Genomic DNA, 27,900 nt, shown 5'->3' on the forward strand with positions numbered 1-27,900 from the left:
TGCCTGGCTGGGCCCTCTTGTGGGAAGGGAGCCCCTGGGGGCAGGCCTGAGGACTGGCAGGTGGTGGGACCTGTTCGTGTCTCCCCTGACCTGGACAGGGCCTCCGGGCTCAGGGCTTCAGGCCCTCCTGGGCCGCATGCGCACCCCCACCTACCCATCACAAGCTCACATCTCAGGCCCCGTAGACCCTTGCCAGAAACACTTAGCAGAGGGCTTTCTCCCCTAGGACTGAGGGCAGGAGCTGAGGGACAATCACTGTCCTCATGGGGCCTGGGATCGGAGGTCACGTGGCAGACCTGCGTGTCAGAGGCCAAGCTGGCAGGGGAGGGGAGAGACCCCAAAAGGCTGGCCTGCTCGGTAGAGAGGGCTGCACCACCCAGGTGATTCCTCGCTCTGTCCACAGGGCAGGAGTGGCACCTGGTGGGCCTGTCCTGGGTTAGGGTCTGCTATGGGGTGGGGACGGGGGAAGCCAGTTAAGGGGCATTGGCAGAGGGTTTGGCCCGGCTAGCCCTAGTCTCTGGGTCTCAGTGCCTGTCTCCAAAAAGACCTCCTAACCCCGAGTGGCCATCCTCCAGGAGGGAGGGGTGCCGGCCGACCCACCTTTGGCCGGCCTTAGCTTGGTGCCCTGCTGGAGCCAACACAGGGCGGGTGCTGGGTGGGGGGCCTCCACGGACTCTAGGACGTTGGCGTCTACTGAGGTGCAGGGCCTGGGCCTCATCAAGACTGGGTGCGGCCTCTGCCAAGAGCCGGGCCAGGGCGCTGCGCAGAAAAGAGGGCCCCTGGCTGCTGCCTGCACACCACTTCTCTCTCAGGCTATTCTGGCCTCCCTGACTTCCAGAATGCCTCACGGGCTTCAGAGTCACAGTCCCTGAGCAGCCCCTGGGCAGGATGGAGTAAGTCCACTGATGGAAGGTCAGATGGGAATGGCCGGAGGCAAGGTGAAGAGGCAGAGGGAGAGGGGGGCTGGTGCAGCCAGCACGTGTGGCCCATGCAGGAGCACTCTGGGGAGCTGGGGGGGGTGGGGGGTGGGCAGCCAGCCTGAGGAGGGCATGTGGTGTCCTCAGAGACCCTTTGGCTCAGTACAGCACTGCTCAATAATCCCTGCAGGCCCTCACCCACCCATCCTGCCTGGGTTGGGGCAGGGAGGAACAGCATGGGAACAGCATGTCCCATGGGAACAGCAGACAAGGGGATCTGGGTCTGGCCTTCAGGCTCTGGCGCGCCGATGCCCAGCCAGCGTCCGGATGGAGTTGGCTGCACCAGCCCAGTCGTCGTGGATGTGCCTTGTCCCCATCCGTGGGCTCTGCCAGCAGCTCAGCCTGTGTGGGGAGGCTGTGGGCAGAGGCCCTGGGGGTACACACCACCTCCTTGTGAGCTGCCTCCACCAGATGTGGCCCCCAGGCCCTGGCCAGCCTGGAAGTGGGACGGCCCCTGCTGAGATGTGGGGCAGCCTCCCTTCCCACAGAAGACTCAGGAATGAGACCTGCTAGGGGCAGGTGTCTCTGGGAGGGGATCCACCTCTCGCACCAGGCCTGGAGGGTCCAGCAGCCTCTCTGGGCCCAGCCTGTGTGATAGTTCAGTGCCTCTTGCTTTTTGCCGGCAAGATCTGGGTTGGGAAGAGGGTTCGTTCGGGTCCTTTGCTTTCCCATAGACTACCCTGAAATAATGGCAGGAGGGGATTCACCAGGGAGGAGTGGAAATGTTATGAAATGACTTTTATTAGAAGGTCAGGCCGGCAAGAATGTCAGGGTTTGTCAAAGGGATGGCTGGCAGCAGAGACCAAGGATGTCTGGTTTCCCAAGGTAAGTTCAACACATCTGTGCACTTCACACAGGGTTCAACACAGGGTTGAGCCGTCAGGCTACAGGGTGACAGGTAACAGGACGTAGCTCCAGCCACAGCACCCACAGCAGCCAGCACCGAGTGCCCGGGGCTCATGAGAGGACAAGCCAGAGGCACCAGCCAGATGTTCAGTAGGGTTGTGGTTAACAGAACGAGGAAAAGCCACCATCTGGTTCACGTACTTCAGCCCAGCCACCGCCTTCAGGGACGGAGGGGAAGGCCTGGGGATGTCCAGAGAGCGAGATTGGGGTCTCAAGGCAGCCGTGCAGTGTCCTACAGAGCGGGTGGGCTGAGCTCTGGGAGAACCATGTGCCTTTGTCAGTGAGCCTCCATATGTCTGGTTTCAATGGCTAAAAGCGTGGGTTCAGTGGCCGCTTGCAAATGCTCCCCAAATCCACAGAACACACAGCCTGACTTTCGCAGGTCACAGAAAGTGACACAGACGGAGACGTTAAATAAAAAGTCTGTGAGTCCGTAAAAACCACCTGAGTGGCTGGCTGGCCGGTGCCTGTACGCAAGCACGTGCAGACTCGCACAGACGGATACACAGCTTGTCCGAGACATTCAAAACCGGAAGTAACCTAAAACACAAAATGCTCAAGAACCGTTCACCTGGCACCCGCTTTGTGGTCACCAGCTCCAAACTTGGCCTCCCACAGCCCCTGCCCATCTGTCCTTTAGCCAGATGCTGACAGAACAGTCTGGCTTGTGTGTGGAAGCCCGTTCTGCAACAGGGAACCATGGGCTTGGCCTGAGCTGCGTGTTCTGCTGTCTGCTCCTCCCCACGGTGCCAGTGTACACGAGCACAGCCCCGCTCTTCCCCTGAGGCCCAAGGAGGGGATGCTGTGGCTCTACCCCTAACATATCCAACCGTAATATTAAGGGAAAAAAAAATGCTTTCACCAATTTTAAAGTCACCTAAAAAATATTCTTTTCATAAAAAGATGACGATTTGCGGCAAGGAAGGAACATGACGTCACTCCACATCAGTAGGCTGTACCAATGGTGTGGTGTGGTTTTAAAAGATGCCGTATTGTAGAAAAGTAATGGTACAGCTCAGCGAAATGTGTGTTCTTTAGCTTCCCAGGGTACAGCTGACTATCCAAACCAATTAGTGTTTTTTCCCCTGAATAGAGGTATTTGCTATATCCACATCATCTCAGAACGTTTTCAACAGTTAATTCCGATATTTGAATAATTTCGTAAAGCGTTAGTAATCAATTTGGTGCTGGAAAGGGAAAATGATTCAAGCCCAGGATAATGTGGTGTCACTGCAACGGGAGAGAACTGTCTGGACGATCAAAGAGCCAACGCGTGCACCTTGAGAACCACCGGGGTGAAAATGTAACAAGTAACTTGATGTCACCAACAAGAGGCACGGCTGAGGACACGCGTGGCAGTGGCGGACATGCCGCCCGGGGCTCAGCGGATCACGGTCACGTGGGGAGCAGCACAGCCCAAGTCCGTCTTGGAGGGGTACACCACTCTCAGGTGCCCGTCCTCATCCAGCACCCGGACCTGCTCCACCACCAGCGGGGCACTGCCGTCCTTTTCGGCACTTGGGCTTGTGCTGGGACCCAGAGGTGGTCCAGAAACTGCATCAGCTTCAGGATCTGAAAGGGATCCGTCCTCTTTATTTTCTAGAGTGTACTTGTTGATTTCTGCCATTTTCTGCAAATGAACAATATGGTTTTAGGGGCAACTGGGGAAGACAAAGGCAGCCTGCAAGGGGCAGCAGGGGGGCGGGGCGTGTCCGTCCCGCATGGCCGGAGCACTGACTGGGCAAGAGGTGGAGGCTGACTCACCAGCACGAGGGCATCCATTATCTCTTTACAGGTCTGTAGACTTGTAGCACTTGTTACTTCCAAAAACAGATCAGAAGTTGTTTTCTTAATCTTAAAGAAAGAGGGTTTCAGAGAAGAATAAAATTATTGAAAACATCAACAAGTGTTCTGAGGAGAAACCTATAAAACGGTGCCCTGCAAACCAAGACTGTCCCCTTCCCCAAATGAGGCAGAGGCTGGAATGCACATGCAGTGACACATGGTACAGCACCGCATATGACAGGAACGGGAACTCCGGAGACTGGGAGCCTGTGAGCCACAAGGGCTCGGGGACTGCACCTCAGGCATGCGGACAAGATGTATGTCATAATGGAGTAGATGCTGTGTTCACTCAGCAGGTGGAACAGCCCCAGACACAGGGACATGCATAGGCTCTGCCCTACCTTTGTCTTCTCGCTGTTGGTTATCGGTGGGAAAGAAATCACGTCACCATCAGCATCCACGAGGCAGGGGTAATTCTCCTTCCCATCCAGTAAGTGCAGATACCTGTGCGGGAAGAAACAGGAGAGGCCTAACTATGGGAAGATAGGCCTATGGGTTAACAGTACAAATGGGTGGGAGATCAGGGCATGTCCATGAGCTCGGCAAGATGTGCTAAAGCCTGTGCTTATGTGGGCCTGGCAGCGTGGCAGGGCACCTGAACCCCACCTGAGCCACTGGTGATGGGGACAAAACGCTGTGGCCCTGACGGCTTTCCTGTCATCAGAGTGACCACACTGCCCCCCCACCCCCGTGCACATGGTGTGGGCAGAGGGACAACTGTCCCTCCCGATGAAGGGCCTATGTGCCTAGAAAGCCTGTTCTCCCCAAAGCAGTTTCTGAGCCCCGGCTCCACCAAGAGAAAGCCCGTGTGGCTCAGTTCCTTTTATTCCACCTGAGACTCCCTGACAGCACAGGGAATACAGTCTGGGAGATGTTTCAAACACTCATAGGGAAATGTTTTCAAGTTATGGCAGCCTGTGGGTAAACGGAGGCTGGTAGGCAGGCCTTCCGCCGTGGGGTGAGTGCAGCAGCCAGAGAGGAGGCCCCCAACCTGTGGAGGCCTGAGACGTTCTGTCTTTTCTTCTGCTTCCTATGCTCCTCAGCCTCTAGCTGCAACTGCCGCACCAGGTCCTTGGCCTTGACTTCTTTGCGCCCCAAGGGGACGATCTAGGGGGTAATGGAAACAAGTTTCCGTTAGGGCTGCAGCCAGGACATGCTGGTCCACTGCTCATCTGGCCACCAACATGGCGTCCCCCCCCAATCCCTGTGACAGTGGTGTGAGCACAGGAGGCCCCCAGAGGCCCCTCAGGGTCCTGACTGCCACACACACCAGTCCTCTGGGAACTGACTAACCTTCAACCTGCCATGGGCAACGGTGGCTCCCAGGCCTGTGGCCCCTGGATGGCCCAGCAGCTAGTGCTGGTCAAGCCAGGCATTCCACACGATGGCCACAGGGAGTAACAGACCGTGGCGGGACTTCGACAAACCAGGCTCGTCAACTCCAGTGAGGGGTTTTGCAATTGGGACATAAACCAGTGTTTGGTGAAACGGGAGCAAATGAAGAAAACCACTTCCAAATCAGCACCTTCTCTGATGAATTTACTTTCAAATGAACCGTGAACACAACCGGCTTTTGACCTGATGTACTTGTCAGGGACAGCATCAGATGCTGCCTCAGAGAGTGCGCACCACCCCCAGCATGTGCATATTGCTGAAGAATGCAAAAAGAACAGGTACGAAGGGAGGGAGGGGCATGCAGCATCACCTTGAGGTCCTGCGGCGGGCGGGCGGTGTAGACCAGGGGCCCACGCACGGCCCGGAGGTCGTGGGTTGCGATGGTGGCCGCTGTTCTCTTCTCACAGATGTCCTCGTGGAGCTTTGTCTGCAACGTGAGACCTGGGGAGCTCATGCCCAAGCACCGCACCCTGCCCCCTCGACCTCCCCTGCCCAAAATGCATCTTGTGGAACTGCCACTGGAAAACTCTCTTATCTGTTCAGGGACAGAATTTCTTTCTCTAACAGAAGATCTGAGACTTCAAAGAACCCTTCCTGAACTAAAATTTATGACCGAATAAACAAAAGCAGGACTTAAAAAGAAAAATCTCCCCTGCATGTTTTTCTTCAAAAACACTGACGTTTGAGTGTATTCAGCACTCCTGGCTGGGAGTGCGCTTTGCTTCCTGAAGCAGCGTTGTCCCCACAGGGGCACACTGGTGGGTTTTTAAACATCAACGATGTGGCTTCTACTTTAAAAGCGGACAGACTGGGCAGTCCCTGTGGCTCAGCAATTTAGCGCCGCCTTCAGCCCAGGGTGTGACCCTGGAGACCCTGGATCGAGTCCCATGTCGGGCTCCCTGCATGGAGCCTGCTTCTCCCTCTGCCTGTGTCTCTGCCTCTCTCTCTGTGTCTCTCATGAATGAGTAAATAAAATCTTAAAAAAAAAAAAAAAAAGGCGGGCAGACTGCACAGAAAAATGAATCAGGATTCGTTGAACTAAGATCCACAAGAAACTGAAGTCATAGGACAGCAGCTGGCAGGAGCTGGCAATGTTAATACTGCCTTGTCAGAAACTAATTCATTACGGAAACCAGAAAATGCCCCAAGACGTCAGCAACTTGGGAAACACTGGTCTCTCGTGGAACAAAGCTGACCTCAGAAACAAGGCAGGACTGCAGGGGTGCCCACCCCCATGGGCAGCCCCGGGACTGAGGCCCAGGTCTCACCCGCACTGGGTACACGTGCGCTGGCACCACCCCCACCTGCACTGGAGCCAGGTCCTGCTTGGCCTCCCACATCCCAGGTGTGGAGGGGCAGTGGGCAGTGGGACAGTGAACCAGCGGTCCCTCACTCTGCTCACCCCACCCCCCCGCCCTGGGCCGCAAACACCCACCTGGGAGGTGAGGAACCGTCTGAGCGCATTCCCAGCCTGCAGGTCCATGCCTCTCACGACAGCCCCCACAATGAATGGCCGGACATCCTTGACTGCGGCGTTGACGTGCACAGTCAGGGGGGTGGGGTTCTCAGACACATGCAGGACGCGGAGCAGCAGCCTGCTGGTGCTGCCCACCTCCTCCTCCTCGCCCTCACCACTCTCCCTCCTCCGCCTCTCGCGCCGTCTCCTGCGGGCCTCTTCCTTCTCAGGACCGTCTGTCCTGCCCTTGCCCCGTCCACCACCCCGGCCTCCGCTGCGCAGGTACTCCAGGATGGACTTGGTCTGGCAGCCGTGCACCATCTTCTCCAGCCGCCGGTCTGTCAGCTTGTTTCCCCGGAAGTTGACCTCCTTGAGCTTGGGGCAGTCAGCCAGCTCTGCCGGGACCTCACTGAGCTGGTTGTTGGAGAGGTCCAGCGTCTGGGAGGGAGACAGAGGGCCTGTGGTCACACAGCTGTGGGTTGCGCAGCCCCACCCCACTCCACCCCACCCGAGCTGTCCCCAGCTCTGCGAGCAGACTGACCCCCACTACCACGACCCTGCACCCAAGGGCAATGGCTGCCAACAATCCCCCACGGAACACTAGTCTTCCTCTTTCTGCTCCCTGCAAGTCTCCTTGTGGTGACAACTATCCCAACAGACAAAGGTGACAGAGGAAGGAGCACAGGACAAGGGGAATGTGTAGTTATGAACAGATAAGTACTTGAGATGAGAAACAAGTTCCCCACAAGATGATGTTGAGATTTTTTTTTTTTAACTAAATGAACTAAAAACGAAGAACACAGGGTGGGTAACAAGTCATATTGAAATATGAAGCCGCAGCAGCAGAATGCACAGCACTCAACTCCATCTGCACGCAAACTGGCAAACTGGCTGTGACGCTGGCCTGGATGCTTGATCCTCCTCCTGACCCAGGAGAGGGCGTAGTGCCTCTGCTGTCTGCACCATAAAGAGGCAGATGAAACCCTATGGCTCATGCAAAACAACCTGCCGTCAGGATGGGGGCTTTGAAAAAAGGGCATGGCTGGCATTAGTATTGCTGAGATGATTGATGGAAATCATCCAAACAGCCACTTTGTGGGGTCACCTCTTCCAGGGCTGGGCAGGACAGGAGGTGGGTCTGGGGCAGGTCTTCTGCTTCCCCTTCTGGAGCTGTGCTGAAGAGGACAGCCACCCCCCCCCCCCCCCAAAAGGTCAGGCTCTGCCTCCTGTCTTCCCAGCACAACCGTGCTAGTAGCAGTCTTGGCCCAGACAGCACTGGGCCTCTTTCTTGTTCTCCTGCTGGGCCAATGGGAAACTCTGGACTGGCTTTGCTGGGCACAGCTAAGACCAGACAGGTCTTAGAGCTTCAGTATGGCAGCCTAGAAGAAAGCCTGTTATCTGGTTAGCTGGAATGAGCACAGGGGAGTGGTGTTTGGAAAATGGGAGCAAGGGGCAGTGGCTTGGGGACAGCTCTGGAGCAGAGGGGGCCTGTGTGAATGATACCTGGTCAAAGCAACGCCAGTTGGCACCCCCTCCCCCCCAACACACACACAGGTCAAGCGCTCACATTTGGTGGGCTAGGCTGGTGACCAGGCCTGGTCCTGACTGGGATGTAACGGCCCCAACAAAACGGGTGATGGATTTTATCACAAACTTCTGGGAAGAGGGGAGGGGCTCTGATGATCCAGAAGACGCTGTGTGCTTTGGCTGCTAGAGAGGACAAGTCAGACCCCAGTCATGAGTGAAGCTATCCTGTGGCTCAAGGAGCCAGGCTGCTGAGAAGCTGGGCAACCAGAACGCAGAAGAGGTGTCACTGAGGAGCCTCCAAAGGCTACGCCAGAGCCTCGGGAGGGAGGGAGCAACTAGAACAGGCTTCCATCTTGCACTTGGGACCCGGGACAAAGAAGAGAAGCAAGTAAGCCAGACCTGGCCTTCTGTCTCAGTTACCTCGGGGGACTGAGCGGCCTAAGGGGCTATGGCCATCTCGTGCCTCACCGGGCCTTTCCACTCAAGCGGGATTGGGAGGGTGGGGTAGGTGGAGTGTTATCATGGCCCTTCCAGGTCCCCACCATCTGGAGGCTTGTGAATGACAGCCAGCAGCTGGTGTTTTGAGGTCAGGTTTGGGGTAGCCTGTATGGAGCCACACCTGCACACACCAGCTTTGGTCTGCCACATTGACCAAAGGACCTTGGAGGCTTGAGAACTCCACACTGGGGTAGCCCTCACTGCTGCACGAAACAGGCAGGCCAGGTGGATGCAATGTGCAGGGAGCAGAGGAAGAACCAGGGAGGAGGAGGCTGGAAGGAGGCGGCTGGGGGCTGTGCCTGACCGGCTGCCCACCCCCACCACAGTGGCCGACAGCGCGAGCATCCTGGGAGCAGAGGCTTCTTTTAGGGGCAACAATGAGCAAATTATGGACATTTCAGAGCAGTAAGGAGGCGGTAGCAGATTGGAGTTCTAGAAGTTGGGGGTCCTATAAAAATGTGGTCACCTGCAGATCAGGGTACGCGCTGCTCCCGTACAAACCTATGGTTGGTTGGCACTGTGCACCCAGAACAGCAGACTCAGTTGGGTTTCTGTCTAGAAGAGGAATGCTAACGGAATAGAGGAGCCTCAGGAGAGGCCCTGAGATAACAGGCAACGTCACTGAGGAGCTGCACTCATGCAGGAGGGCAGGTCTCTGACCACGAGGCTGAGTTTGGATTGTGTGTGCTAACCCCTGAAGGGTAACTGCACATGGAAGGGTGCCCCAGAACCCGTCACCCAGAACCGACACATGTAGACACCCATTTACTCCCTTCCTGCAGGTCGCATGAACATCTGTGACCTGGACTGGACCATCAACCATCACTGCTGCAGGGCCACGCTGCCGCGGAAGGGGTCTTACAACCCTGGCCTTGTGAATCTGAGACAAACACGCCACCTCCAGGCTGTGCTAGGACTATCTTTATTCCAGTGGGGGTGCAGGGCCCGAGGGGACCCAGACCCCCACCCAGGCACCAAGTGGCCTGCTGCCTCTGCAGCCACTGAGGAAGACACAAAGACGGAAGAAGGGCTTCTAAACTTCAGTGTTTTTGGGTGCTGGACAGAGGTGTTGCATTTGAAGTATAAAGTCTCTGTGAAGCCTGATCACAGGGGACTCTCACCCATGAGTGGCACGGATAGCCCAAATGGGTGCAGGGACCAGCAGGGGTGAGAGGAGACCCTGGGGATATCTATCAGCCCCAGATGGCTGGACAGAGCCCAGTCAGTCACCTGTGACAGGCAGGAGTGACGTGGTGTACCACGGCCTTGGCAGCTGAGCCCCACAGGTGACAGAAACCCAATGGAAGGACACGGCCCCCGGGAGAAACCCTTCTAAATGCTCCGAGGTCTCTTGTGGGGAGCTAAGCTGAAGGGCCAGACACCAGGAAAACTCCGTAACCGGGCTCAGGGCAGGCAGTTAACCAGTTGGTGAGGTTCAGCTTGGAGAGTACACAGCCGTCTCCTAGTCCTGTGTCACCTGTGGCCAGAGAGGGGAGAGGGTCAGGCCTTCACAGTGGCAGGGTCTGGGGCCACGGCCTGGAGCAGATTCTTGGGGGAGGGCACACTGGGGCACCTGTCTCCTTGCTGTGGAAGTGAGGGGGGGACAAGCAGAGGCCTGTGTGCTGCTACTCAGGTGGCTCCCGCTCCTGGGGAACCACACCTCTGGGTATTTACATCCTGCATGAAGCCTCCCCAAGAATGTGGACCGGCTTCACTCATTTAATTAGTGGGGTGCTAGTTCCAAGCCTTCCCCTTGAGGAGTCCTCCGGCAGTCGAGCTCTCAGGAGCCCTGAGCTGCCACGTAAAGAAGTGGATTAGCCTGCTGGGCAGAGAGAGGTGCCAGCACGTCGTGGATAGAGCAGCCATCACAACGTTCCAGCTGAACCCAACCCAAGCTCACCGCCAGCTGAATGCTCACTCATGACCGGGCAAGCACAGTGAGGGCTCAGCTGGGCCAGCCCGGGGTGGAGAACCATCAGCCACACACAACTGTTGCTGTTTTCAGCCACAGGGTTTCGGACATGGTCCTCTAGTCACAGTTGGCCCTCTCAGTGCCACCAGCTCCCTGTTCATGGCACTGTGGCCGTCCCCACAAGTCTCCCATGGCCAAGGACACCGGCAGTCCTGCCACGGAACAGAGGAAACCCGTGCTTCTACCTTGGAGCTCATTTTCCCCACACCAGCTGCCTCCCCACAGCACCAGGCAGGACACAAGGCCCCAGCACGTGTGTAGCAACGCTGCTTGCACGGTTCTAGTACCTACTGCTCCTCACAGGGGCATCATTTTAGAAAGGCCCCCTGAGGACACCTAAATCCAAAAGGGATTCCAAGTAGGTCTGGCACCACACTCTGCGCAACACAGACAGGCCTCTTCACGTGGAAGAGATCTGATGGAAGCCTGGAGCTGGCAGCCAGGACGGAGAAGGTGAGGGAGGTCGCAGAGGAGACGTTTCCTGAACGATGGTGTCGGGACACAAAGAAGGCCACGTCACCCATGCCTTTACACGTGCTGCGTGCTGCGCACGTGGTGCAGAACATGTAAAACAAACTTAAACTCGGGTAAGACATTCTAGATCTGAAGAGAAGAACCGAGTCTGCGCTCTCAAGACCTGTACTGAGCCCTGTATCTGGTACATCGGTCCTCCGGAAAGCCAAGAGGTCCGACACACCTGAAGATGGGGTCAACAGTGCTGCCTGTACAAGGTGTCGCACCTCAGCCACAAAGGCAGGCCTCAGGCCCCGGTGACCCCAGTGCCCTGGCAGTCACCCCGACAGCCCCGTCCTGCCACCAAGCAGGCGTCAGTCTGCTGAGCGGCCTCGTCCACTCCTCCTAACTACGGACACACACACGCATGCACATCCACGCACGCAGCTGCTTGCACACTTAGGTCTGTACAGACACGTATTTGTAAGATCAGTTGATTATATCCTAAGCGTAATTTCTGCTGGAAATACAACAGTTCCGCAACCGTCCACACATTTTATTGCTTAAAGAGTCTGCATAAAAAGGTTGAAAAGTAGGAGGAAGAAGAAATACGAGTCTGCCTTTTTAAGGATGAGATGGGAGGACGCAGGGGAGACGGTGGTGGACAGGCGGCGCCCCCGACGGGGTGTGGGTCTGGCCGCGCGATTCCCATCCTCCCCACTCCTACTCGGACTCAGTGGGCACCTGCCCCCGCAGAGCATCCCGCTGGGGACCCGGGGAGAGTAAGCAAGCGGCTCCCACACAGTGCAGTCTAGAGGAAGACACGAAGTATTTGTCGTGGGCTCCGGGCAACCCCTTCCAGCCTCGGTGAGGCAGTCGTCGGGGTGACGGGGGCGGACAGCTTCCCCGCCCGCCGCGGGCCTCTCCGCCCCGGGGCCGCCCCGCCCCCGCCCCCCCCCGGAGGCCCGCCCCGCCCCCGCCGCCGACCTTGAGCGAGGTCAGGTGCGCGACGTCGGGGCTGAGCTCCCGCAGGCAGTTGTCGGCGGCCGCCAGTTCGCTAAGCAGCGGCAGCGCCCCGGGCCGGAAGAGCGCGGCGGGGAAGGAGTCGAGGCGGTTGCCCGTGAGGTTGAGCGTCTGCAGGCGCGGGGCGCAGCGCGGCAGGTCGGCCGGCAGCTCGCGCAGCCGGTTGCCGCTGAGGTTGAGGCTCTGCAGCTGCGGGAGCCCCGGCGGCTCGGCGGGGCCCAGGCCCTGGCCCGGCGGCAGCGCCTCCAGCGCGTTGCCCGACAGGTCGAGCACGCGCAGCGCGGGCAGCGGGCCGAGCTCGGGGCTCAGGCCGGGCCCCAGCGCGTTGCGCCGCAGCACGAGGCTGTGCAGCTGCGGGAGGCCCTGCGCCAGCCCCGGGCCCGGCTCCCGCAGGCTCCCGCAGCCGCTCACCTCCAGGTAGTGCAGCAGCGGCAGCGTGAAGAGCCGCGGCGGCAGCCGCCCGCCCGCCTCGCGCACCCGCTGCTCCAGCCCCGGCCCCGTCAGCAACAGCTCCCGCCGCCGCTCGCGCTCCGCCAGCTCCAGCTCCGGCCAGGCCTCGGGCGCGGGGGCCGCCGCCGCCGCCGCCGCCGCCGCCGCCATCGCGCCGCCGCCGCCGCCGCGGGACCGCTTCCGGGGCACGGCGCGTCACTTCCGGCGTGGGCCGGAAGCGGCGACCTCGCGGGGACCCGGCCGAGGGCGGGGAGGCGCTTCGTAGGGAGGAGGAAGGGCGGCTGCGGGCCTCGGGGGCGCGGTCCGACGGGCGATGGCCCCCGCCTCCACCCCTCCTCCCCCGTGGACGCCGAGTGGTGGTGCCCCCTCCGGCGGAGCGGGACTGCGGACGCAGCAGCGCTGACACCCCGCAGACGACCCCCACGGTCTACGTCCAGGCCTTCCCGGAGGGGAAACCGCCTTTAGCCCGAGCACGGCAGGGCCTCCAGCCTCTCCGGCCTCTGAAGTGTGCGGAAGTCCTGAAACCTCCCTGCGGGCAGGTTCACGGTCGGGCGCCCCTTCCCGCCCCTCACAGCCCGGGCAGCTGCTCTTCCCGCCGGGGGTCCTTGGTCCCGTGCCCCAGACCTCCCCCCGGCAAACCGCACCTAGACTCCAAAGCCACAGCCCCGCCACCCTGCGGCCCGCCCTGCGCAGGCGCGGCCACCACCCGACCCCACCGCATCCGACTGACCTGGAGCAGCGGTGGTCACCACCCCCTCCACCCTGGCCGGTGACGACGCCCACCGCCTGCCCCAGTGTCCACCCCAAGCACTGGCGGCTCCCATCCTCTCCCCCTGCCCCCCGCTCGCACCCCTCCCCAGCCAGGCCACCCACCCCTCACCCCCTCACCCCCTGAGGTCTGGGATTGCATGTCCTGGTTTGCACGGGCACCAGGGTGACTGCTGTGCAGATCTCTGTGGTGCCCCCAGGTCCCAGGGGGCGAGGGCGCTTGGGATGGGCCCGTTCTCCGGGGCCAGGGCCGCCACCCCTCTCTGCCCCTGTTTTCTTTTTATTTTTTTTTAAAGACTTTATTTATTTATTCATGATAGACACAGAGAGAGAGAGGCAGAGGGAGAAGCAGCCTCCACACAGGGAGCCTGATGGACTCGATCCCGGGTCTCCAGGATCACACCCTGGGCAGCAGTCGGCGCTAAACCACTGCGCCACCGGGGCTGCCCGAAATTTTGGCACTTTGAAGTGTGATATACACCCAGAAAAGTGTGCACGCGTCATAAGTAAGTTCACAGATTGGTTCTGGTGGGTTCTGCTCACGGTAGAGGAGGCTCCTCAGTGGCTGGCTGCTTTCCTTCCACTCGTGCCTGTGGGTTCACCCCGGTCGGGGAGGCAGCCGTGGATCGTGGCTGTCGGCTGTTAGGAGTAGATTGTGAATCTGCCCCGTCTTTCCAGCAGGGTCCTTGGGCCTCGGGGACAGCCCACCCCCCCACACCAGCACCACCCCAGTGGATTGTCCTCTAGGTTGCCATGGTGATCACTCCCTCTGCAAGGGGCTGGTGACGCCTATGCCCCCAGGGCACTGCAGGGGCCTTCCTCCTGCTGTCCTTTCTGAGCTGGCTGCAGCTGCCCTCGGTGACCTGCTGGAGCCACTGAATGCCGAACAGCCTTCAGCATCTGCAGAGATTTCTCGGAGGGTCCTATACACATGTGTGGGATCTGTGTCCTCTTGCTGCTTTTCTCAAATAGATTTTTGGGGACGAGTCCAACATCTCTTCCCTCTTGATGGGCTGTGAGCGTATTAGTAGTTTTATAGTAGCCAACACTGCAGACAACCTTGATGTCCATCTTGTGGCCTAGGTGGGTCACATCCCCTCATGTACCTGGGTCAAGGAAGACTGCCACCCAGCTTGCACTCAGTGGGGTGTGTCCTGCCTCCCACTCACATGGCCAGAACAAGGAGGAGGCAACTAAGTGTGAATCTGTTCTAGAAGCTTCCATCGGCTTTGAGGGAAAATTCTTTAGAGTCACAGGCTTAGGGCTGGAAGGACGTCAGACTTGAATCCTCTCAAGCTGCCTCATCAACTGGAGCATCTCCACTTTCTGGCATCCTCAGCACTTCCCATCCTGGCTGAGCTCTGCAGGGGCTGCTCCCAGAAGGCTTTGTTTGGGTGTCTGACCTGCCCCAAGGGAAGGGTCACAGCTGGCCCTGGAAACCCTTTTTGCCAACAGTGTTTCTAAGGATAGGCTGTGACTTCAACCTGGTCCATAAGATAGAAGTGGATGTCTGCTGGGGGCTTCTGGGAAGTTTTACCCGAGTTAAGAGAGGCATGTGAGGAGAAAGCCCTTTATCTCCCATCTACCTTTGTTTTGGCGTAGCACACTGGAGTGTAGGATGTAATGCTTGGTGCTGCAGCAGCCATCTTGAGACCATGAGGAAAGACAATGCCAAATCAGTGAGAGCTACAGAAGGAGCCTGGATCATTTCAGTGGTTTTACTGCTGTTTAGTTATTTTTAAAATCCTGAAAATTCAAACTATGCACTGAATTAGCATTGCTAATCTAACAAAGTGAGCTGCACTAGTTCAGAAAGTGTGCTTGTGTACATGCCTAATCCTCAAGAGAAGAAAGCGCTAAGCAAAGCACAGCTTCCGTTGCAAGAATAATCCTTACTCTCAGCCAGACTTTTGATGGACAGGATGATTTTGAAAGTGAGGTAATAACTCAGCAGTGGCATCTCTGAGGGCTCCTGGGACACTCTGGAGGTACTTCCTGTGGGGCAAGACCACTTCTCACTGTCATTAGAGAATGGTGTTCCACACACAAGCCCAGGGTACTCATGTCTCCTCTGAGTTATCAGCTCCCCACTAGCGTGGAATGAGAAGGAGCATTTTTGGACCTAATATAATTATCACAAAAGGCACCATGACCCAGAGGTGACTCCCTGAGATACTGTGTCTAAGATGGTGCTTTAAAAAATAGAAAATCATCCAGGGGCGCCTGGGTGATGTAGTCTGTCAGCTGAGTGTCTGACTCTTGGTCATGATCTTGGTGGTAGGTTTGAACTCCAAGTCCTCTGCATGCGGCGTGGAGTCTACGTGAGATCCCCCCTCCCTCTCCCTTTGCCCCTCCCCTGCTCTCTCTCTTAAAAAAAATAAAAAAGAGAAAGTAGTCCTAACTTCAGCAGCATATATACAAAAAAGAAAATAGTTTCTTTTAAAAATGGGTATTACTGGGGCAGCCCCAGTGGTGCAGCGGTTTGGCGCCGCCTGCAGCCTGGGATGTGATCCTGGAGACCCGGGATCGAGTCTCACATCGGGCTCCCTGCATGGAGCCTGCTTCTCCCTCTGCCTGTGTCTCTGCCTCTCCCTCTCTCTCTGTGTGTGTCTCTATAAATAAGCAAAATATTAAAAAAATAAAAAATGTGTATTACTAATTGCATTTTCCACTTGCATATTGTTCAGTGTATTTTTAATATTTTTTATAAATGTCTTGTTTATTCAATGATAAATTATACTCAATCTTTTAGGAGTTTACAGTTCATTTAATGTTTTATAATTTGTTTACATGTTATTTTAAATGCATTGGATATTGTTTTGGTATTTTTATCATATGAATTGTAAACTATTTTTAGTGAAACTACTGTTTTTAATGTGAAATAAATATTGAAATGCCAGTATTGCTTTGTTTTTTAAAAGGTTTATTTATCTGTCAGTGAGAGAGAGAGAGAGAGAGAGAGAGCACGAGTCTGGGGAGCAGCAGAGGTAAAGGTAGAAGTAGGCTCCCCACTGAGCAAGAAACCTCCCTCACCCATTTTGGACTCTCTCCCAGGACCCTGAGGTCATGACCTGAGCCGAAGACAGACACTTTACCGACTAAGCCACCTAGGTGTCCCAGTATTGCTCTTTTTTTTTTTTTTTTCCTGATATTGCCATTCCTAATCTTTGTTAAATGTTTTCCACATACCTTTCAGGTGAAAAGTGATGCAGACATTAGGCGTATGGTGTCCTTATCCAAACAGTGGGCACAATTATGACCCCCAGAGAAGTCCAGGCTCTAATCCCCAGAACCTGTGCAAGTGTTAAGTTTTATGGCCTAGGGGAAAGATGGGTGATGATGGGTGACCTGAAGATGGGGAGGGGGCCCAAGGTGGCCACAGGGTACAAGTAGAAGAGCAAGGCCGAGATGGGGAGCCAGGGGACTGGTGGCTGAGCAGCCCCGGTGCAGAAGAGGGGCCCTGTGCTGGAGTAAGCAGGTGCCTCTGGAAGCGGGGTGGTGAGGAGTGGATCCTCCCTGGAGCCCCCATGGAGGGACGCATCCAGCTGAGCCCCGATCGTAGACCCGAGGGACCACGGGAGATGTGTGATCTGCAGGATCATGAGGGAGGGTGCACAACCTGTCCCAGCAACAGCAGGTCCCTGACACTCAAAGCGAGGCTGGAGGCCAGCGCAGTGCTTTTCTGGCGATGTACAGGAACTCTCTGGGTCTTCCGGTGCCGACTCTCTGTGGGTGGCCTGTTGTAAATGTGTCCTTCTGGTTTTCTGTTTCTGTGAGGTGTCCTGACACGCCTTTTAACACAGACTCAGGTTGTTAGAGAGCCAGATGATCGATTGTTTAGCTGTTGTGTTTGTGTCTCATTTCATAAATCTCCATCTCATTCAGAAGCAGAAAATACAAAATAGGTCTGGGTAGGTTAAACCTTTGAATTGGAAGAACCTAAGTAGTGATTGCTTTCTGTTCCCGGCCCTGCTCCTGGCCTGGCCACCAGGTGAAGCTTAGAGCCTGGACACCTGCAGGCTTGGCCTCCTGCCTCTCCCACCCCAGGCTGGGATCCTGGCATCTGGTTGACAGCACTCCCAAGTTATTCCATACCCCATGGGGATCCCTGCAACACCCCCACCCCTTTAGGCAGGACACTGCACCCTCCCTCTCCTGGACAGTCCCAGGACACAGAGGTGCCAGAGATGCCTCTCCCAGGGAGTCCTCAAGCTGCAGGCCCAGGGCCACAAAAGAGCGTTTTGCTTGATGACCTCTTGTGCACAGGGGAATCTACCCAATGGAGCATCTGACTTAACCCCCCTGACTCTCCCCGCCCCTCCCGTGATACCCGCACTAGTGGGTTCAGGTTAGGGGGCCTGGGGCCTGAGAAGCTTGGTGGAGTCTTGAGGCCTTCTGGTTCATGCCTGTCTCCTTGCTCCCCTACCCCTTGCAGGCACAACTTAGTGAGGGATGAAGGGCTGGGGGTGGCCCTCAGCTTAGGGGCGGGCTCCCTCCCCCAAATTGCAGACCCACAGGCCAGGCTGGGCCTCATCAGCACCTTCTCCTTGGCTTCACTCCATAGAGGGGAAACCAAGGCAGGTCTGTGAGGATCCAGTGTTCTCACCTGGGCCCACTGCCTTCTAGGGAGCCAGCATCCCTGTCTGCCATTGAGGAGGACTTCAACTGCCCCTCTGCCCCATCCCCATCCCGTGGTCCTTGTGAGGATTCTGTGAGGAGTCCAGAAGATCCCCAGGGGATTTCCCCGCCTCTGTCCCACAAGGAGCAGCTCGGAGGGTCACCACCCTAATCACAGATTAGTCTCTCCTGCAGCCTGTGTTCCAGAGCCAGGGTGTTCAGCTGGCAGCCCAGGACTTCCTTGATGGGGAGGGTAGGCAGAGGCTGGCCAGGGGTGGTGAGAGCCAGGAAGGCTCTGGGCACACACCACGACAGCGCTCAGCTTCTCTGCAGAATGGACCCGGTTTCTAAGAGCAAACAGGCAATGGCACAGAGGAACATCTCATTCCAGCAGCACACAGAAGGGCTCTCTCCTCCTCTTGCACCTCTGCAGGGGTGAGTGGAGCGCATGCCCTTGCAACATGCACCCTTTGGTCCCATGCTCTGCGGTGCACCACACACCCTGTTCACCAAACAAAAACAATAGAAGTCATTTTCCTGTTGAAACTGTAAAGCCATTAAGGTTAATATATATTTGTGGAGGGGGGGGGGAAACCTGTGCATTGTAACTTCAACATGGAAGTGAGTTTGCAATTCCCCAGACTAATCAAAGCTTAAAATCACCCCATAAATCAACAGAGAAAATACTGCCTTTTTACTTATTTGAAAGCCAAATGGCCTTGTTGGAGGGTAAAAGGTTCTGCGGCCAAGGGGACCACGGAGGACACTGCCAAGTCCAGTGGGCCCGTGACACCAGGTGAGGACAGTCTGACTCTGTTCCGAGGGTAGAGCTGGTGATGATTTCCTCCAGTTAACGCAGCTTACAGTCCTTCGGCTCTCTCAGGAGGAAGGCCAGGCTCTGTCAGTCTGTCCTCATCCTCGCAGCAGATCACCAGCTGCCCTCTCCACACACCCCCGCCCCCAGCCATATGCAATTTGACTTTTAATTGTAATCTTGAAATAAAAGTGACAAAACATTCAGTGATCTTTTTATTGTGTCAATATGCTCAGGGTGAACTGACCCCTAGGCCCTGAAATAACAACAAAAATATATTAGTTAGATATTATCATTCTGGTACCTGAAATAAAGACAAATATAAAACTATGTTAAAATATTAAAAAGTTGCAAATTTTCATTAAAAGTATTTACATGTGTATTCTGATGCCAAATTTATAGACATATTTCTTTTAAATTAGCTTGATAAAATATTCTGAAATATGAAAATAATAGAAATAAATAGTTAAATATCCACAACATATTCATGAATGAAAAGTCAATTATTAATTCCTGTTCCAAATTTACATATTTATTTATAAATGGCCAAGGGGTCTTACAGTTCCTTCCAAATTTTTTATCTTTTATTTGTGGTTCCTTAATAGTATATAACTCTGCTGTAAAGCTTTAAGTAGCCACTAATCACCACCAGAGATCATCTCAACATAAATGCACAATTCTTCTGTAACCAGCAATGCTAACTGGTTTTAAACACCCCGATTCTGTCATCTCTAAAATTAAATATTTTTACAAATATCTTTTTTAAATTTATAATATATAGAAAATATATATTTAAAGGTTTTGATTGGAGGGGAAGGGAGGATTCCTTCCCTAACTCGTGTCACTGTTACTCTAGTTACAGAAGTGGCTGGTCTGTGCGGTGAGGACGGAGCCAGGAAGGCTCGTGCTGTAATCCCAGTGGCATCTGCACTCGGCTCTGTCCGCTCAAAGTTTATTTCTCCTGATATACTTTTTTAATTGAGTTATTTTATTATTTTATTATTTTTTTGAGTCATTTTATCTAAAGGTGATTCTCTTAGTCCTATTCTTGCTGCATAGGAGGAAGTATTAGTTTATTCAGGATGGAGTGAGTGGTGCACATTCTACCCGGGGAGCACGCTGCTCAAACTTAGCTGTTAGTTTTCTAATATCCATTTTGTTATTTCACATGGTTGGGAATGAAAAATACTTACACACGATGTAGTACACATCTGACCCACTCTACCACTTCTCACTGGTGTTCGGAAAGCCTGCCTGGTACTCAGGACAGGAGAAGCATGCCTGGGCCGTGTGGGGGGACAGGAAGGGCTGGCTGCTGCAGCGGGTCCCAGAGGAGACGCTGGGGCCTTCCTAGCAGAGCTCACACACACACTGGCTCTTCCCCACAACCACCTGCATATGAAGCATGTGGAACCACTTCCCAGACACGATGGCTGGTCAGGAGCTGGTCAGGGGGCTGGATTTCCAGGTCTGGCTTCTTCATTTTGAGCGATGTTGGCTGTTTTAAGTGTTTTAAGTGTCACAGGACGTGTCTGAGAGTGAACATACAGTCGCAATCCAGGTGTGGACATGTGGGGGGGAGCACGGTAGGCCCAGGGCAGCTGCTTGGAGCCTGCTGGTCTGTGCTGGATGCTCACTTGGGGATGTTACAGAATGTAGAAGCTACCCCACGCCAGAGTCAAGTATAATGCCATGTTTGCCTCAAGGGTTTAAGAAAGGGTTGTTCCGACCGACCTGAGCCCAGGACAATCAGGTGACTGACAGTCACTTCATAATTCTGTTGGGGATGGCACACATGGGAGGGACGTGAGCACCCTGAGGACAGCTCTGACTTGACTGACAGCAGCGTCGACCTCCGCTCCACTGGGGGGCTGCTGCAAGAGGGGGCTGCTGGGCCCAGCACTCCTCATGGGCCTCCAGCTGGGAAAGTGCCGCAGCGGGACCCATGCTCAGCGGCCTGTGACGGTGGGGGGGCACGGGCTCCGCAGAGACGGGCGAGGAGGTGTGCTGGGCAGAGAAGGCCCCCGGTGAGGCTCGTGTGTGCAGTCTCTCTTCTGCTGGTCACCGCTGCCCGGGGAGCTGAGGCCCGGCAGGGACTCTGCAACACGTGGGAGCCGGACATGCAAAGGTCACAGCAAACCTTCGTGGGAATCACTGCAAGTGCTTGAGAAGAGGGCACTGTACTCGCACTACGCCCTCAGCCTGCTGACCTGCCCGGGCGACAGTGTCAGTCCCCTTCAAACACAGCGACTGCTGGCTCTTCTGTTCACACTGGCTAGGAGGGCAGAGGCCTGGCTGCGTGTAACTGTGGTGGGTCTGGTCCTAACCCCAGGACGCAGGCTCTTTGGTCAGCTTCCAGGGCGTGGCAGGTAAGGACGAAGGGGGCCAAGGGACAGTGGGGGCAGGTAGACAGGGTCACCTTGTCCAAGGACGGATTTTAGGAGAAATGATTCACAGTCAGGAAACGTGCTCAGTCCCTTGTGGGATTAAGGGAGACAGAACGTGTGTCATGTCACCGCTTTGTGTACGTCCTGCCAGAGCTTTTGTTCAGTCCCTTTGGGGTCGGGATCTTGCTTCCGATCTTTGATCCTGAGGTCCCTGTTTTGGTCACGGCTGTGCCTCTACCTGCTAAACACACAAAACATAGGCACTGAGTTAGGAGGGAGAGTAAGTTACGGACAGAGCATAAGGCCACAGTGATGGCGCAGTGGCCGCTCAGTCCTCAGGTGGCTAGGCTGAGTGGGCAGTGAGGACAGGCAGTGCTGGCTACACAGGAGGTGCCATGTGAGCTGACAGGACAGGAGGGAGAAGAGCTCAGGGGAGGGACCCAACATCAGGGGTGGAGGGGAAAGAATGGAGCTGCTTGCCAATTGCTGGCATCAGAAATTCAGTTCCAGAAATGAAGTGAAGGAGCAGCCGTGGGACCAGAGCTTCACATCCTGGCTGATTCACCTCAGGGCCTCTGAGTGCCCATGATTGCTCGTCTGTGGAGGAGGCTGCTGCGAGGGGGGCGCCCAGAACCCACATCCCGGCACTCATCTTGGTTATTTTCCTACTTATTATACGTCCCTAAAGTCAAGCTGTGCACTCAACAGGTTTTTGGTCAGGAATGATTTTCTAATGAAAAATAAACATTCTTGTAAGATATTCTAAATCTAACATAAAATAACTAAAATTATAATTTATAAAACAGGCAGGGATCCCTGGGTGGCGCAGTGGTTTGGCGCCTGCCTTTGGCCCAGGGCGCGATCCTGGAGACCCGGGATTGAATCCCACATCGGGCTCCCGGTGCATGGAGCCTGCTTCTCCCTCTGCCTGTGTCTCTGCCTCTCTCTCTCTCTCTCTTTCTCTCTCTGTGACTATCATAAATAAATAAAAGTTAAAAAAAAAGCTTAAAAAGAAATAAAGAAGTATCTTTATAATAAAAACAAACAAACAGGCAGCAGCATTACCTGTGAGTCTCCTATTTAACTTTGTGTTTCTAAGTGCTCTGTGTTGGTGACACAGAAAGACACCGAGGACCAGGGTTGCACCCTAAGAACACCCAGGGAGCTGGGTTTGCTGTCTCGATGACGCCTTGTGGAGCCTCGGGAAAGGGCAGGACCATAATGAAAGAACCTCTGGCAAGAGTGTGGTGCTGACAAAAAGAGTTCTGGTCACGCAATTAGCCTGCTCGTTAAGACCCAGAGACAGGACACAGACTGGAGGGACATGTCTCCAAGCCACCGCAGAGGGGCGGGGACCCCTCTGCGATGGCACAGATGTGCAGGAAGGCACGGCCTTACCTGGCAGTGGAGCAGGCACCTTGTGCAGCACGTGGGTCTTACGCAGGTTCATCGTGCAGCCAGCTGGGCCCATAAGATGAACTTTCCACGCCTGAAACAGAGGAGGAGGCACACAGTATGGCAACCAGGCAACCGACAGAGCTCACACTGGAGCTGAAACCAGGGGCAGCCATGGCTCCTGGGCCTTGTTATGTAAGTGTGTTTGACCCCCAGGAGTAGACAGTGGCTCTGGGTGGACGGCCAGTAAGAAAGCAGGGGTCAGTCCTATAGTGACAAAGAAAAAAATTCTGCCAGCAGCTGGGTGAGCTTGAAAGATCCCTCCCCCGCATAGCCCACAAATGGGAAGGTGGCCTGGGGATACCCTGTGCAGAGGGGCCTTCACCTGTGCCCACAACTCCTGACCCACAGAAACTGCGAGATAATAAAAGGGTGTTTAAGCTGCCAAGCGTGTGGTGATTTGCGACACGGCACAGATGACTGTACTCTGAGAAAACAGATGAGGACGAGAGGCCTGCAGACTGCCTTGTAGCCGTGAGCTGTGAGCTGGGCTGCGGCTCCCCAGCTGGGAGCATGAGGGCATGCAGGAAGAGGGGCCGAGGGTTGCTTAGCTCAGAGCAGGCAGTGACACACAGCAGCCAGAGGAGGGGACTGGGTATCACAGGACAGCATGAGTGTCATGGTAGCAATAGGGACACAGAGGCTCCTATTTTCTAAAGATAAACGGGGAGAGAGAACAGTGTGAGAACTACGTATCTCTTAAAACGGATAAGCTGTTGAAGAGGAAACGAGCCCTGTGAGGACAGAGGGGTGGTGAGCAGGGGCAGGGACAGCAGCCATTCTCTCTCTGGTCTTTCCTGAATACGTCCCATTCCATAGACTTTGGGACCAGCCAAGTATTTTATGTCATCATAGGACTTCATTGTAAAAATTCCCTATTCGTCCTGGAAGAACGCACCACTATCTAAGAAGTAACCACAGGAAACACATAGTTTTAAAAATCAAAGATGGATCTGACCTGGCCTTGCCTCCACTCCCCGGGAACAGGGCAGGAGAACTCATGCCAGCTGAGGGGAGGCGGGAGTAGATCCAGCCCACAGGAAACCCTACTAGGCAAAAGGCTTCTCATCAAACTGTAAGGAAAGAGCTTGAGAAAGAAGCTACTTAAAAACATATCGAGTGGTCTCGTGTGCAGCCCCACCTAGAGCCTGTACACTAGTGCTTCTGCCACTGTGCTGCGACCAGCAGCACGAGCCCAAGGGGAGCAGCCAACGGTCGTGGTTTGTGGAGCAATGTGGCGGAGCACTCACAGGGCAAGGGATGCGCTGTCCGGCTGGGCCTCTGGGGAGCACGAGAAGGGGGCACACAGGTTGGGTACAGAGGGAACACCAGCCCACAGTCATTTCTGCGGGTGACGGGACGTGAAGGCTGCCTGCAGGTTCCTTTGCTCTGCTGCGTACTTTGTTATATATTTGACATTTTCTGAGAGTGGCCGAGCAGGGCTGTCTGGTGTGAGTTTTCTGTGGCCAAGAGCTCCAGGGTGCAGCTGGATCTGAGCTGTCATGCAGGTACCACATCCCACGGGTTGGGATGCAGTGGAGGACGGCAGGTAGCAGTGGGTAAGGAGGCTGGAACAAAAGTGACTAAGCCAGAGGCAGGTCTCCAAAGCTGTACTGCCTGGCACACAGAGGGCATCGCCATGGTCATGTGAGCTGAACAACCCTCACGAGCCTCAGACTCCCTTTGGTCAGAGAAGCAGGGTACAGGACGGAGGTTGGGGAATGGAAGGCCTAAGCCGGAGGCACAGTGGGTGGGTGGGGTAGCAGAGGGGAGAACCTGCATCACCCATGAGGTGGAATTTCCAAACTGCACTGAGCTCGGTTTCAGTAATGAGAAGGATGGGCATGCTGCAGTCTGAACTAGACGCCATTTGGGGCCCCAGGACACAGGGGAGCCCAGTGACTGGACAGAGGCCAGAGCTCACCCCTCAGAGCTGAGCCCTCCCAGAGGATCCACAGTGCTACAGAAGGAAAAGATCACATGAGCAGGTAGGTAAACAGAGTAAGTATTTGGGCAGAGCTGAAACGGATCAGGCTGCTCCCAGAACACTCACTGCCCCCTGCCCGTGGTCCAGCCCTGACAGCCCGGTCATCATCACTTGCCAGGGGTGGCTAACCCCATGTGGGGTCACTGCCTGAGGTAGACCCTTACCTCTTCTCCAGGTGAGAAGTTCTCATGGCACAGAGGGCATCGGTTTGCCAGCTTCTCTGGTTTGGCAGCTGAAATGGTGTCAATAAAACAAGATTTAGTTCTTCCTATGAGACCTGGACACCCCCTCCACAGCGTGTCCCTCCCCGCTGGGAGGACACTACAGACACAGAGGGCACGGAGGGGTCCAGGCAGGGGCCTGAGCAAGCACTCACGATTACACTCCTTTGTTTTTATGTGTCTGGGCAGCTCTTCCTTCAGAATGGCCTCACTGCAGCGGTAGCACTTCCCAAACCCATCTTTCTTGTCGCATTCTGTCAGCAGGTGCTCCGTCAGGCTGGAGATCTCCACCACCTGCATGCCAAAATGCAGAACACGGCACGTTGCCAAGAACACTGGGGAGTGTGCTGCCCCCGCCGGCCTGCGTGACCCGAGCATGCTTCGGGGCTGGGGCTGGGTCCTTAGCTCAGTCCTTACCCTGCTAGCCCACATGGCTCCTGCAGTCATTCACAGTATTTTGCTAAAGACCCTGTGGCCTCCTCATGTGACTGTGGTGGCACATCAAGGCCATTACTAAGGGTGAGGTTGGAGGAGCGATGGTTAATTCCAGGGCAACACTGGTAGTGAGCTGCAGAACAGCTTAGCCGTGTGGCCTCTGGGTTCGAATCCCAGCTCCCCGACACTTTTAAGAGTGTGCACAGAAACAGGATCACAAAGAGTGTCAGGAGAGTCTCTTGCCTCCCTGGTATGTTGGGCAGGAGTGACTTAATGCCCGATAAATCGTCAAGCCATGGACTCACGTATCCTGTGGAGAAGCCAACCATCTCCACTAGGGTCCAGAGTCCACACTGCCAGGCGGAGGATGGGGGGGGGGTCTGCCCACTTGAGCACTTGCAAGAGCCCCAAGGTAGAGGCAGGAAGTCCCTCTCCTTATCAAGAGGAAGGCCTACTGCACCTCAGAAGAGATTCAAACTTGGGGGGGTAGGAGATTTCTTCACCAAGATACACAAAGTGTCAACCAAGAGACGGACAGACAAGGTGGACAACAGTAAACTTAAAAGACGCATCAGGATGATGCATATGCAGGACCCCGAGTGGGAGAGGGTAGCTGTGGCACCCAGAGCTGGCTAAGGGTTCTGGTCCAGATGCATTAAGGATGGGCACAGATTAGCAGAGCAACTGGCAGTTCAGTGTAATCATGAACGAGAGACTAGAGGTATCTTAGAAAAGAGGGCACTTGAAGGGCCGATGGACACCAGACAGGTGCTGCACCTCGCCATCGGCAGAAGCAGGGAGCTGGTGAGGATGTGGAGCAGTCCCCCATGCCAGGGCTGCAGTGTGGACATGTGGCCCCTCTGGAGTACCGCCTGTGTCAGCCCTGCAGCCCAATGCCGCACGCCCGGTCACTCCACCCCTTGGGGTGGGTGCATCCACAGGTGTGCCAGGACACAGATACCAGAATGTCTGTAGTAACAGTATTCATGGTAGCCTTGAACTGGACACCACACAATTTCCAAAAACAGCAGGATGGAGGGATGAACTGTGGACTATTCAAACCATGAGTGCTATGGAGTAGAAAAACTAACAGGACACAAAGGTCAGGGCAGTAGTGACCCTGGGGGGAGAGGGCCTGGGAGTGGTAACACAGGCATGCCATCTGTGGTGCTTCAGTGGGTGCTAACACACATGACTTAAAAATGGGCACCTCATTTTGTCAAGCTTCATAGATGCTGCGTTGTTTATAAATTGAGGGTTTGTGGCAACTCTGCATCGAGTGAGTCTGTTGGCACCATTTTTTCCAACAGCATTTGCTCACTTTGTGTCTCTGTGTCACATTTCAGTAATTCACACAGTATTTAAAACTTTTGCATTATTATCACATCAGTTATGGTGACCTATCTATTATCAGTGAATATGGCTTGCTGAAAGCTCAGACGATGGCTAGCATTTTTTAGCAATAAAGTATTGTAAAGTATGTACATTGTTTTTCAGAGACAATGCTATCACTCACTTAACAGACCATAGTATGGTGTAAACATAACTTGTGTCTGTCCCCGGAAGCCCTAAAAATCATTTGACTCACTTTATTGCAGGTTTTCCTGTGGGGGCTGGAGCAGAGCCCACAGTGTCTCCGAGCTGTGTCTGCTACATACGTCAAAGAAAACAAATCAACCCCAAACAAAACGGGTAGCTATGCAGGCAGCTATTTTTCCCACAGCTTTTCCTTTCCAAACTCCATAGCTGGAGCCACCTCTGTGACTCAGACCCCCGGGGACTGACCTGCTTGCAGTGGGTGCACCTCGTCAGCATAAGACAATGCTTCCAGTAATGCAGGTCCAGGCCCTCCTCCGTGAATGACTCACTCCTTTCCCCACAGAAAATACACAAACTGAAACAAAACAGAAGTGAGAGGAAGGCCTGGGTGTCACCTGGAGACATGCCCGCCTTCCCTGTCCTCAGGCGGGCCTCACTGGAATTCCGGTCCTGGGGGCACAGCCCACTAGTAGCTCAGTAGGAAGAGCAGGTGTTTGTGACAAATTATCTCCAGGTCATTCAGATTCTAAGCAGTCAGCATAATCTAGCGCAGACTCGAGTTAAGTCAGGAGAACAAAGACATTTTACTGAAATTCCTGTAGGTTTGCTGCCGTGACCGAATGGGAAAAAGTATTGTGTTGTCATAGTATTTTGTGCCTTTAGCAGCACTTCTGACAAATGGGCTGTTGCCTTCTCTCAGGGTCAAGTGGGGAGGCCTCCTGACTCCACCAGAGTGAGCACCTATCAGTCCAGTGTGTGTGTGGGGGGGGCGGGGCATGTCCTAATGTTTACAAATGATTGAGAGCTATCAGTTTACAGAAGCCCACGGCGCTCCAGAAAATACTTGCTTCATGGCATGTTCATGCAGCTAGTCCCTCCAACCCTCACAGACCAGGGTAAAGACACCTCTACTTACTTATCTAAATAGTGATTATCTGGGATTTCTGGAGCCGGAGGTGGGGCTGCTTTCCCTCCTTGTGTGTCTGAAATGAAGAGAAAGCATTTAAAAATAGCTTTTCGTAGAAATTATTTTCAAATTTTTAGTAACCAGTTTGCTATGAAATATATTGAAACGCACACAAACTGAGGGGTGCCTGGAGGGCTCAGTCGCTTGAGCCTCCAACTCTGATCTCAGCTCAGGTCATGATCTCGAGGTCGTGGGATCAAGCCCCATG

General features: G+C 55.0%; 2 protein-coding genes and 1 long non-coding RNA gene across 9 annotated transcripts in view; 1 reads left to right on the forward strand and 2 right to left on the reverse strand.

Annotated features, from left to right (window-relative positions):
- Positions 1–1,700: 1,700 nt before the first annotated feature.
- On the reverse strand, positions 1,701–12,678 carry LRRC47 (leucine rich repeat containing 47). Its single transcript, XM_049110527.1, has 7 exons — positions 12,017–12,678; positions 6,559–7,017; positions 5,434–5,550; positions 4,720–4,835; positions 4,070–4,172; positions 3,648–3,737; positions 1,701–3,513 (listed from the first exon to the last, which is right to left on the reverse strand). Exons 1-7 carry the CDS (start codon positions 12,650–12,652, stop codon positions 3,265–3,267), a joined length of 1,770 nt encoding a protein of 589 aa, XP_048966484.1. The 5' UTR covers positions 12,653–12,678; the 3' UTR covers positions 1,701–3,264.
- Positions 12,679–12,752: 74 nt separating this feature from the next.
- Positions 12,753–15,676, forward strand: LOC118354818 (uncharacterized). 2 transcript variants are annotated; one of them, XR_007410872.1, is made up of 3 exons: positions 12,753–13,009; positions 13,591–13,776; positions 13,949–15,676. It is a non-coding gene; the product is annotated as an uncharacterized LOC118354818 (long non-coding RNA). The 2 variants fall into 2 exon arrangements; XR_004816067.2 differs by lacking the exon at positions 12,753–13,009 and having other exon boundaries at positions 13,024–13,776.
- Positions 15,677–16,176: 500 nt separating this feature from the next.
- CEP104 (centrosomal protein 104) overlaps positions 16,177–27,900 on the reverse strand; it is a 38,348-nt gene continuing 26,624 nt past the window's right edge. For 2 of the 6 annotated variants that reach the window (XM_049110526.1, XM_049110524.1), the window contains 7 exons: positions 27,642–27,708; positions 26,972–27,080; positions 24,907–25,045; positions 24,695–24,762; positions 23,794–24,111; positions 22,487–22,577; positions 18,904–21,329 (listed from right to left, as the gene is read on the reverse strand). In XM_049110526.1, the coding sequence (XP_048966483.1) occupies positions 21,214–21,329; positions 22,487–22,577; positions 23,794–24,111; positions 24,695–24,762; positions 24,907–25,045; positions 26,972–27,080; positions 27,642–27,708 (908 nt within the window). In that variant the 3' untranslated portion in view covers positions 18,904–21,213. Of the gene's footprint in view, positions 21,330–22,486; positions 22,578–23,793; positions 24,112–24,694; positions 24,763–24,906; positions 25,046–26,971; positions 27,081–27,641; positions 27,709–27,900 lie in introns of all 6 variants that reach the window. The other 4 variants (XR_007410871.1, XM_049110525.1, XM_035716169.2 and 1 more) reach the window with 4 other exon arrangements.

The sequence above is a fragment of the Canis lupus genome, chromosome 5 (genome assembly GCF_003254725.2).
Source record: "Canis lupus dingo isolate Sandy chromosome 5, ASM325472v2, whole genome shotgun sequence".
Lineage (NCBI taxonomy): Eukaryota > Metazoa > Chordata > Mammalia > Carnivora > Canidae > Canis > Canis lupus.

Bases quoted from the DNA above. Each gene is read 5' to 3' on its own strand.
- LRRC47 (XM_049110527.1), bottom strand. From the start codon at position 12,652: ATGGCGGCGGCGGCGGCGGCGGCGGCGGCGGCCCCCGCGCCCGAGGCC. The intron at 4,836-5,433 runs GTGATGCTGCAT...ATTACCCCCTAG, and splicing joins GCCCGCCGCAGGACCTCAAG to ATCGTCCCCTTGGGGCGCAA. The intron at 4,173-4,719 runs GTTGGGGGCCTC...CTTCCCGCACAG, and splicing joins AACGTCTCAGGCCTCCACAG to GTATCTGCACTTACTGGATG.